Source organism: Rhagoletis zephyria, unplaced genomic scaffold (genome assembly GCF_001687245.7).
Source record: "Rhagoletis zephyria isolate East Lansing unplaced genomic scaffold, Rhagoletis_zephyria_1.1 Rzeph_scaffold_05062, whole genome shotgun sequence".
In the NCBI taxonomy this organism is placed as follows: domain Eukaryota; kingdom Metazoa; phylum Arthropoda; class Insecta; order Diptera; family Tephritidae; genus Rhagoletis; species Rhagoletis zephyria.
In genome coordinates this window covers 1-11,730 of record NW_016162145.1, presented here as the reverse complement: position 1 = coordinate 11,730, position 11,730 = coordinate 1, and the positions used below count along the sequence as shown (strand labels likewise).

At 36.9% G+C, this 11,730-nt stretch overlaps 1 protein-coding gene across 2 annotated transcripts; it reads right to left on the bottom strand.

Moving 5' to 3' along the window:
• Window positions 1-1,501: 1,501 nt before the first annotated feature.
• Window positions 1,502-6,080, bottom strand: LOC108371554 (probable trans-2-enoyl-CoA reductase, mitochondrial). Of its 2 annotated transcripts, XM_017627140.1 has the most exons (2): window positions 5,941-6,080; window positions 1,502-2,713 (listed from the first exon to the last, which is right to left on the bottom strand). In XM_017627140.1, exons 1-2 carry the CDS (start codon window positions 5,981-5,983, stop codon window positions 1,686-1,688), a joined length of 1,071 nt encoding a protein of 356 aa, XP_017482629.1. In that variant the 5' UTR covers window positions 5,984-6,080; the 3' UTR covers window positions 1,502-1,685. The 2 variants fall into 2 exon arrangements, with proteins under 2 accessions (XP_017482629.1, XP_017482628.1); XM_017627139.1 differs by lacking the exon at window positions 5,941-6,080 and having other exon boundaries at window positions 1,502-2,868.
• Window positions 6,081-11,730: the final 5,650 nt, after the last annotated feature.

Below are 11,730 nucleotides of genomic sequence, written 5' to 3'. Positions count from 1 at the left end.
GGCATACATTTGCATATGCACAACTAATTTTACATGAACATATTTATACACACACACATGTACATTTGAATGTATGTATGTATATTTAACTGTTGCTTAATAATAAAACCGAATTTATCGCTTTGAAGACACAAAATAACAGAGTGGCACAAAATCGGTATGACTAATCGTTGTTGTGTTACTGTCTTGGCGGCCCCCCAACAGGTTATTTTTGTTCCCCTTCCACGCCCTGCCTCGCAAGCCGCATTTCAAACTTCAATTATACTTTTTTTTTAGCAAAGCGAAAATAAATAAAATGCGCAATCGCGAAAAACGAATAAAATACAAAATTCAAAGCAAATGTCGCGCGCGTACCTTTTTGGCCTTACACAAAGTCGTCGTTTAAGCTGCTTTTATTGTTTCAACACAGAAGAAATTCAACAGAACGCGAGATGGTAGAGTGAAACCTTCGTACACAAATTCCCATTCAACAAAGTTCTTGCAAATTCGTACATACAAACATACATATTTTTTTGTTTTTAAACCTTTTCCCCGTCGTCATTAATTTTTGCCTCTTCCCTTGCACGTTCTTTTGCAATCCAATTATTTATTGCTTTATTTTCGCAAATTCGTACATCGCACCTGCTCGCTCTGTGACTCTACGTTCGATGCGTTCGTTGGTTTTAACTGCTCTTTCAACTTCGACTTCAACTTCAACTTTAACTGCGTTTTCAGTTTCAGCTGTCCATTTCTACATTTGCAGTTTGCAGAGTAAAGTTCTGCACTTCAAGCGCTTTCTGCGGCACTCCAGTTGCTTTCCGGCTTATTTTCTGCTCGCTGTCGGTTCCTCTACTCATTGGCTTCCCAACGTTGACCTGATGGATTAATAGCGTTTCACAGATTCTTTTTAATGCATTCGAACACGAATTCAGTCGTTTTGTGTTACCTGCTGCTTCCGGCTTCCCAGGGCGCTACAAGTTTCGGTATGGGTCGTTGCATCGATGAATTGACTGGGCGGAGCCTTTGGCTGATAGTTGGCAGCTGTAGCAGCTGACTTCAAAAGCATGCAACGGTATTTCCTTTTCTCATCGAGTTCCCACGCAAACAAAGAGGCTGATATGAATGGGATAAAAGCAAAAGTAGTAGAAAGAGGTACATAAAATTCGCTTTGAGGCACACAAACACCAAGCAAAAGCTGTGGCGCAGAAGGAAGCTGTAAAATTTGGGTTTTCTACAAGCTTTTAGGTGCCGATTGGCATTGAAGACACTGCCGTTTTGTGGATAGCGAATGAGTTCTGCGAATTTGGTTTGAGTTTGACGGAATGTGAGGATTTTGTGTTGGCTAAATGATTACTGAACCGCCGCAAACAGCAAAGTTGTTGTTGGAATCAGCGTACGCCAATTAAGAAAACGAAGGTCGAACTTTTGTTAGATATTTTTTGGTAAGACGGACGGATAGAGTAACCAAAGTAAGGATTTTATACTTTTAATTTTAAGTCTCGCAGAGGTGGCAACCCTATTTCAAAGTGTTCGATTCTATAGGAAATACCAATTTTTGTTACGCGACTAGTGTTTTTTGAAGTTCATAAATTTAGGACTAAATTTTCTGTTAAACAATTGCAACGAACAAAAATACATGCGAGTAAATGGTCTTATTTATTTCGCTTTCGATTTTCTATAAACACGCTTCCAGAGATAGCACCTACTTAAGACTGCATATTCAAGATGTACTTCTTTCCCACCAAACCCTTCAAGTCCAAGGTTGCTGCCACCGCCGCTTGGTACTCCTTCAACGGCACCATCTCACACTTGACGCCCTTCAACTTTCCTTGCTGGAACATTTTCATTAGATCAGCAAACATTTTCTCACGCGCAGGCATTTCGACATGACTCCGCATCCAACGCGTCACCCAAAATCCACAAAATGAGATATTCTTAAAGATCAGCGCAGGCGTCGAGACTATCACCGGCTGTCGCGACATACCGCCATAGGTGACCATCACCCCCATGGGTGCCAGCTGTTTTGTAATGTCCGACGCATTCTTGCCACCAACACAATTGAGCGCCAAACGCGGCACGGGTAGCTTCTTCTTGAAGATATCCGTCTTCGCCAACTCTTCCTCCGTGAGTATTTCACTTGCGCCCAGCTCTTTCAGATAGGTTTTCACCTCCTCCAAATTCGGTCGATTGCGCACCACACCGACAGACTTCAGGCCCCACTCCCTGCACAGCTGATGCACCATCTGTCCCACTGCGCTATTCGCACCATTCTGTATGACACAATCGCCCTGAGTGAGCGGCATAAAATCCTTCAGCATGCGATAGGCTGTCGGTGGATTTACAACCAAAGTGGCTGCGGCAGCCAAGTCGATTTCATTCGGAATGCACATCAGCTGATGCTGCTCAAGGACAGCGTGTGTGCGCCAGGTGCCCAGCGCATTCTCGACCACAACAACACGCTGCCCTGGCTTAAGCTGCTGCACTTTGTCGCCCACCTGCAGCACTTCGGCCACACCTTCATTGCCGGCGATGGCTGGTAGGGGCGGCTTCACTGGATACTTGCCCTGTATGGTGTTGATGTCGGAGGGATTGATGGGTGCGGCTAGCAGCTTTACCAGCACTTGAGTGTCTTTTGGTTCTGATGCGGTGAGCTCAACCAGCTCCAGCACGTCAGCGGGTTCACCATACTTGCAGTATTGTAGCGTTTGTGCGCATATATCCGACGTGTAACGGCGTAACGTGTTATCGGCGGTGTTCCGTCGCAAAATAGAAGGTATACGGCGGCGTAATTGTGAAAACATATTCGTTGAATGAGTCAAGGCTGAATTTATTTGAGCTATTTTGCCATATGTCTGAAAGAAGAAATATTTTTTCTTTCTGTCAGTTTGAAGTTGGAGAGCCCAGTGCTGGGAAACACACACTTTAAATTGAGTAAAGTAATTCGTTAATGATTTGAATATCGAAAACTGAGACGCTTTAACCCTCTGACGACCAAGATAGCTTGGGTACCAAATCAACTGACGTCAGAATTTTGTTTATTTTCTAAGTTATTTTTGTAATAAAAGCTATTGTTTTAGTTTACAACTTTATTTTCGTTCTGAAAATTGCTCAATACGAATTGTTCAATACGAAACCTGTTTGTTCTTTTTATTCTAAAGCAGCTCACTAAACCCGTAATTTTTTATACGAGTATGTATTTGATATTTAAAGGAATAAAGGGGCGAATGACTGCTATTCTTAGAAAAAAATAAAATCTTGCCTTTCTAAAAAGTGATAGTAATCGATTACTTTTTCTTCAGAAAAAAGCTATAATTTCAGACTTCGTAATTCCAAATCTGGCATAAGTATACAAGCACTCTAGTGGTTTCACGTTTTACCCATTGGCGAAAAATCTCAACGTGACTAACCGCGCACTAAGTACAAGTTCTCTTCATCAGATGCCCGCAATGAAGGTCAACTTTCTTTGGTAAATACAAAACTGCGTTTAGTATTGCAAAATAAGTGAAAAACTCTTACGTATTTTGGGGTAATTTCACAGCTGTGCCATTGCGCTTCACTTTGCCATTTCATATTTCGAGCGTGAGCATAGTGTGAACACACACACAAACATACTACATAGTAGCAAATTGTCGATTACACAACACGCGAAAGTGAAGCCAAAGTCAAGCCGCCGTCCAATCAAGCTGCGAAAATCCAAATTGCTAAGTGAGCCAAGTCGGCCAAGTCAACGGCTCCGCTCCGCTGCGTCATTGCGTCGATTGCGGGCAAATGTGGGTGTTTTGACGCATTGTTGTGGCGCTGATACATACATACGTAGCATAACTGTCGACGAAGAAGTGTGTGCGTGTATGTGTGCGCGTGTGTGTGCGTGTGTGATCGCACTGTCGATTAACATGCGCTCTGATGAATTGTAATTATGTTGTTTATTGGGCGTGTTGGGCAATTTGTTCGAATTGGTTGAACGTATGTTTTGTATGTACTCGTATTTAGCATAATGGAGGGGTGTTGGCAGTGGACTACATACCCACTACTAAATAGCTCGTTGGCTGAGCACTCCCATTTCTTTACATATGTATGTACATATGTATGTATGTCCGTGTCAGACATAAAGACATGCTGTTAGCTAAATTAAAATACAGTTACTTAAAAACCAATCTATAGCACATATAATAACATCGCTGGCGGAAAGGATAGGCATTTTCAGTTATGACGTAAGATCGTGGGTTCAATGTACAGAGCTGAAAATTTTAGAATGAAATTAAGCTTTCCTGGTCCAGTGCAGACCAACGATCAGTTGAGATAAAGTAGCAAAACATTTTTTTCTATATATTTTTTCGCACATTACAACTGGACATAAATTATTAGTGATTCAAAAGCTGAAAATAAGATTTATTTCCATTTAAAATCTGAGTCAAATTTTGTGTTGAGAGAAATATAGATTAAGCTGGCCTTTTTCTCAGTGTAATAAATAAGAAACTGGATATACACATCGTCACCTGAAATACAAAAAACCGTAACAAACGTGCAATGGAAAAATTCCTGACTAAAAAGAACATTATTTTTTCCTAAAGCGATATAGGGAGTTGTAATTCGAATCAATATATATATATATCAATCAAAAAGTGAATTTTGAATTTTTAATTACTTGCGACTTTTTGCATTTCAGCGACGATTTTTGTTACACCTTTTTGCATTTCAGGTGACGATATGTAGTCAATGTAAAACCGCGTATGTGAGGTTGCATAAATTATTTTATGGATAGTAAAAACTCTCATATTTCAAAATGGTTCTCTTTCTCGCATTTCTTGGTAGTATATTTCTAGACGAATGGTTAAGGCTTACGCCAAGAGCTTTTTTGCATTTCAGCGTCTATATGAGTTAGGGCCTTTCTATATTAAGGTAACGATATGCAGTATATCTCGTAGACAACAAAAGCGAAGCAATATTCTTCCGATCGGGTATCTGGTTCTCTTTATCTTGTCATCGTCCGTACAAGTTGGAATAATGAGTCCTCAAAATCTTTTTAAAACTTCGCCGATTGTTTGGCCAACAATGAATTTTTTCATACAAATTAAGAATGGCGAGTGAAGTTGGCGATGTTTTCGTGATTTTCGTTCGTTTTTCCATTGAAGATATTTTTCTTACTTAACTGAACAAGATTCCACTACTTGTAAAATAAATAGTAAGTGAATATTTACATATTTAACATACCAAAATGAGACTGGCGCAGCAGCGTAAACTACAAAAATTTTCAAAATTAATTTTACCAACATTTTTCTGTTTTTTTTTTTAATAATCACCTGCAACGCGTTTAAAATGTACAATAATTATTTCTGCAAACAGCCGACAGCAAAGCAACACCGTCTTTATGAAAAAAAAACGCCTGCAATTGCGTTTTGCATTGTTTATAAATAATTTGCTGGCATTTTTAGTACTCCAACAACCAAAACAGAAAGCGCCGAAGTAATAATGAAAGTGATTTGCTAAATTAACTCGGGAAAAGTGAAACACATACACATACAAATATGCATATGTGAAATTAAAAATAATAAAAATAAATAAAAAAAGGCGGTAATGCGCGATAAAACTTAAAATATGAGTTAAACTTAACGAAAGCAAAGTTAGTCAAGTTTGCAGCAGTTTAACATGTTATTTAACGGTTCACAAGTGGCGGAAAGCAAAAACTCTCACACACCTGTCCACATCGTATCAATGTATGTGTTGTATTAAGTGGTGAATTAGTGTGCCTGTGTGTGTGTGTGTGTAATTGCAAAATTTAATAAAATCAACGAAACAGCATAAAAGGAGATATATATAAAAATAAAACGCAAAAGCAAGTGAACGCTAGGGGTGGGAGTATTGGCAAACAATCGCTCCGGCAACCGGCAACAACAACAAAACCTACACACGCAGTGAAAATGATAGTGAAAATGGATCCAGACGAATTGATTACACTGCGGGTGCAGTATCTGGTCGATACTGATCCGCTTAATTGTACAGCCATGTATCCGATACCGACGCGTGCACCAACTTATGGCTTTGCCGCCACCATGCCACTGGCCACACAGTTGGGCACCATACTACGTCTGCTTAGCGCGCCACATCGGGTAAGATAACAACTAACATATGATCATAGTACATACTACATACACATACATACATACGTAAATATTCGTAGTTAACTGAATTGCCGTAGTAAACTTTAATGAACTGAGTAACAGCTCTTAATGCCATTGTTATCTAATAGGCATAGCATGCGTCCATACATAGTACTTATAAACATTAGGGGTGTGCTTGCATTCCTCAGAAAGCAGCACAGAAAAAAAATCCGAATAAAAAAAGCTCTTTACTTGCATACAAAAACAGGTAATGCGCTCAGATACTCGCATGTAAGAAATTCGAAAAAACAGCATACAAATACAGTAAGGCAATATTAAGCAAAAAGAAACATTAATTAAATAACCAAAACAAAAAAATACCACAACAAGTACATGAATTATATAAGAATACAAAGATGATTTTTAATTAAAAAGTTATAAAAACTTTAAAAAAAGCAAAATCGCTACAGCGAAAAAATGGTTTGAAAAACCACATAAATTCAAATCCTTATAAAAAACCGCATAAAAAGACCGAAGTGCATTTTGTTCTAGATATAACTAGAGTCTTTAAGCCCCTTTTTTTAATTCTTGACACATTAGCTGCTACATATAAGAATTCAAAGTAAGCTACTTATTCGTACTAAATAAGAATGCCCCTAATACGTAAATACACGCAAAGAAGTGCCTTGTATAAACGAGGTCTTATCTCCGCAACTATCTTAGCATCTATTCAGTTTATCTGTTGGTACAGCCGAAACACATTTGGGTTCTTATCTGTATTTGATTTAATAATGCTTGGAATTTATTTGATGGTCGGTCGTTAGACTTTTAGTCGCTTGCATATTTATTTAAGATTTAAGCAGGTATTTTCATTATCATCATTCTTCATTAAACTAGCGATATACTAAAGCGAAACACATGGATACCTACATCCAGCACTGCTTATACATACATACATATGTATATATCTACCTATTTGTAGAGATTTATAACTTTAGTTTAGTTATTTATTTGTCTAGCGTTAGTCATAAAAATTCCTAAACTAAATGCCACTCCAAATGTGACATTGCATTAAAATAAATTAGTCGGCATATTATTGAAATACTTTCACGTAGGCATATGTAAATTGTATTTGCATATACTATCTATCTATTATTCCCATACTTTGTAAAATACCACGAATATCAAACGTATTTGATTGGGAATATTAATTTAGATTATTTTACGTAGAAATAAGTATGTACAAGTATACATACATATGCATTGTCAGGGCAAAGTGCGATGTCATGTAATGCTGTTTGCCTGGCATTTATAAAAAAAAAAAAATCATTTACAGATGAAAATTCGCAAAAGCTATTAGAAATGTTTATTGCAATTTCGAGTTAATAGGTATTTGCTCTGAAAGGAACGGATTTTGCTATTGCAATTAAACGAACGCGATTAATGATGATTAATGCGAATACTAAGACTAATATAAGAAAGTAAATAGGATGACGAACAAGAATGAGAAGACGAATACCTACAATAGTACGAAGACAAAGACAAATCCTTGGTACTCGGACTAAGACGAAGGTGAATCCGAAGACGGAAACTAATATGAGGACCAAGCTAGGGCGGTGGCGAAGACGAAGATAAAGACGACGAAGAATATGAAGGCGAATACGACATATGAAAACGTGGATGAATAGGAATACAAGGACGAACACTTACACTAAGGCGATTATGAAGAAGACTGAGAATACGAATACGAAAACTAATTCGAAGACGAAGGAGGGAATGAATACGTACGCAAAGAAAACGTCGAATTTAATATTAAGCTTTAATCAATTGTCTGCAATACGAAACGAACTAGAAATAAATTAAAGAAATTTTCAGTAGTTTATTAGCCTAGGCTAATTTTTATAATATTTAATAATTTTTTTGGTTAGACAAAGTGTTCATGTTTTCACGTTTGATTTTACCTAAAAATTTAATTTTTGTTTTTTTTTTTGTATCTGTCTCTTTCAAGAGAGTTTTTTGATTTCAAAATTCGGTATCGCTAAAAGAATTATAAGAACGGTCGAATTTCGACTGTAACTACGCGTCGAAGTCATTAAATAAACGATTGAGGTTAACTTACACATATGTACATATATAAGTACTGAAGAATTATCAGGAATACTAATCATTGCTGGAGGATTCTGGCAAATGAAACGAGTACATTGGATGGTCTTAAGTCTGAAACATATTCGAAATGACGGGCTACAGACCACAGCTGTCAAATTATTATAACACGGCAACTTCGCGACTAGCCAAAAATGTAGCTATAGCCCGATTGTAACGATTTCCATTTTTCTAGCGACTGATAAGACTCTTCCTTCTTTTATGTCAAACTCAAACAAATTCATGATGTCGCTGCCGCTTTAAAAAAAATGCATGTCTCCGTCCACAAAGCGTTTAGATAATGTTGATGAAAGCTTAATGTCCTGCCATGTGGTGATGTCGTTTTCGATGTGTACAGAGCTTTACTGCTGATAGGAATTCCTAGGCACGTTTCGCCTAAATTTCTACCTCTCCTTAGTTACGAAACCACATGGAAACGAGCGTAAAGTGTTAAAATTCTTCTTCACTGCCTTAAAAGGTTCTTAAGTACTTGAATGTTAAGGAGTGACACCAAACTGTGCCAACATAAATCGGCCCCCCTAGTGTTAGTCTAATCTAGGTAATGCATCGATTCCTATCATTCTTAACTTAGTAAACATTCAGAACGAAAACACTTTATTCACTTTCGAGGCCCTCTTTAAAATAATTCCGATAATTTTTTGATTTTCCATCCACTTCTCCTGACTTATAGTGGTTATGAATATACATACATAGAGGACAATACAGCTCTACTTACCTACTTACTTACCAAGTAACGAAGATATTTGACTAGATTTTATAACAGACATTTTGAGTTGAATTTCGCCACCAAGCTTTTTTTGTTCCACTCAACAATGACGTTTTGGTCACAAATTTATAAATTTTGGCAATTAAGCGGCAAATAAATCCAATGACGAGGAAGAAAACGAGTAAGAAATAGGAAATGCTAAATAAACAAACAGAGAATATGAAAATAAGCAAAGAAACAAGTTTGGTAAAAGTAAATTATGACATCAGCTTGCTGGACATTGAACAAAGCGTCAGTTGCGCGTAGATACGAATAGCGCTTCAGCTACCTGAAAGCACCTACTGAATACTACATATATACATACATACATACATAGTTATACGTACATTTGTATGTACGTTGAATTGCAGCTATCACAAATTTTTTTTTTTTTTCAATTTGCTAATAATTGCGTGTTGCCGAAGCTGTTGTTGTTACAATTAAATCGGATATCTGTTTCGCTATACTTCAATGGAAATGTCTATATAGACTCACATGCATATATACATATGTATGTATGTACATATATAAAAGTATAAACCGATTACCATTGACGTTCATCGGTTAACCAAACAAACTGTGATTTAATCATTTTGGAGCTAAATATTTTGGAATAAAATTTCAATTGATGCCCACCTCAAATTATACGCACCGTTGACTTTTGGTCCGCATTTGCGTATGAAGAAAATTCCAGCCGCAATGCTAAAGCAGCTTTCATGAAAAAAAAACTGAAAGAGATTTCCAAAAAAAAAAAAAAAATAAATGCTTTGCTTGTTTTTATAGCAATTTTCCCGCAGATGATTAATCAGTTATGCCTTTGAAGGTGAAAATGATTTTGTGCACGCAAATGTGTTAAAATGAGTGAAAAGTATTATTTTTTTTTATGAACATGGTTCCATAGATCTGATCAACGTCAATAGTTGTAGCATGTGAAACACATTAAAATTTTTTTTATTAAAATTTTTTTTTTGAAATTTCTTGAATGAGCTTATGAATTACGCGTGGTAAACGTCGTAAAATCATAAGCTTATTTTTTTTTTTTACTTAAGAGGGTTTCTAATTACACCGAAATGTTTTTAATTTTGATCAAAAAAATTTATACATAGAACCATTTTAACCGCTATTTCACATAAGAAAAAATGTTAAGTTTAAGTTTTTACGACGGTTAACACGTCTTGTGAAAGCCCTAAAGATATCTTAATGTGCTTTTCGATGAAACATTCGTATGTACATTAAGGTGCATCACCCTCCATGCAAAAAATAAAAAATTGGTACCGTTTTTCCTTCGGAATTATACAATTCATTATATCTCACGGCTTTGTTTTATTATAAGAGGTGGGCCGATTTGAAAATACTAAAAAAAATAAATTTTTTTTAATGAAACAAATGTAAAACTATATAATTATTTTTTCCAAAAAAAAATCACCTCACATGATAGAAGAGCTTAAGCTTTAAAGGTCTGCATGAAAATAATTAAAACTTTTATTTACGGAATTAAAATATGTAGTATTCAATCAACTCACTTAAATCTTAATATTTTTCCGAAATATTTTGGCGAAAGTCTTAAACTCTAATACATTTATAATTTCGGTGCAAAAAGCGCCATTTGTTTGGTTATGTGCCCTTAAGTGCACATATTGGATGTTTCAACGACTTCGCAACTATCTCTTATTGAAAAAGAGCACAGTAAACAAATGAAAGTTCCTACCCAGTCACTTGTATAATAAAAAAAGATAAGTAAGGCGAAATGGGCCAAGTTCTAAATTCAATAAAACTACAATACTTAAAGTAAATAGAAAACGCAGCAGGGTAGCTATCGTTCTTTACATTCGAAATTTGCACATAGGCGCCACGGATGTATGACTGACTCTGCGTTTCGTCAAAAAATGTGTCAAAAATTGTTGCGAACAATACGATCAGCAATTGCTTCCACTAATAGCCGATCACCCGCCCAAACCTACTTTTCAACGCTGGGCTGGTGTGAATGAACGCCCGACTCACTTAAACAAATGTATGCACGAACAAAACCAAACTTCGCTGCCAAATATGAATTGCCGAATTGTTATGGCGCTGAAAGCCGCACAAAAGTTATCGCGCGTTTGAAAAAAACCGCGACCACAACCGCGCGCTGCCGACTTAAAAGCAACCAACTCCCCCTACGCCCTCTTTGCCTGGCACGCCTGATTTGCATATGAAAGTAATCTGAAGACTCTTTGAAAAAAAGCAAACTGGCACAGCACGGCGACTTAGAATTAATTGCGAACTGTGTATAGTATAATAATAAGAACTAGTGTTCGCCCAGCGGTTGAAATTCAACCGATAAAATTAAGGATAGTTTATGTAAGTTGAATGAGCTAAAATAACATTAGTTGGAATGGGTTAAGTGGAGGGGAGTTTAGCTTAGTACTTGGCATAACATAACATAACCATAACATAAGAATAAATAACATAACATATGAAGCATAACACACCACAATATAACATCGCACACTCTTCAGTTGTATTTCCTTTTTATCCCTTTTTTCACCTCTATCTAAATCTTATTTATTTTGGTTCATTTTATGCCAAATGATGTGATATCATGTCATGTGGTGAAATTGGGTGTGGTGAGCTGCGGTGTGGTGGAATTGGGTGTAGGAGTTACGGTGTGGTGAATTTAGGTGTGGTGGATTCAGGTGTGGTGAGTTAAGTTATGGTGAGAAAGTTGAGGTGTGGTGAATTAAGGTGTGGTGAATTTTAGTGTGG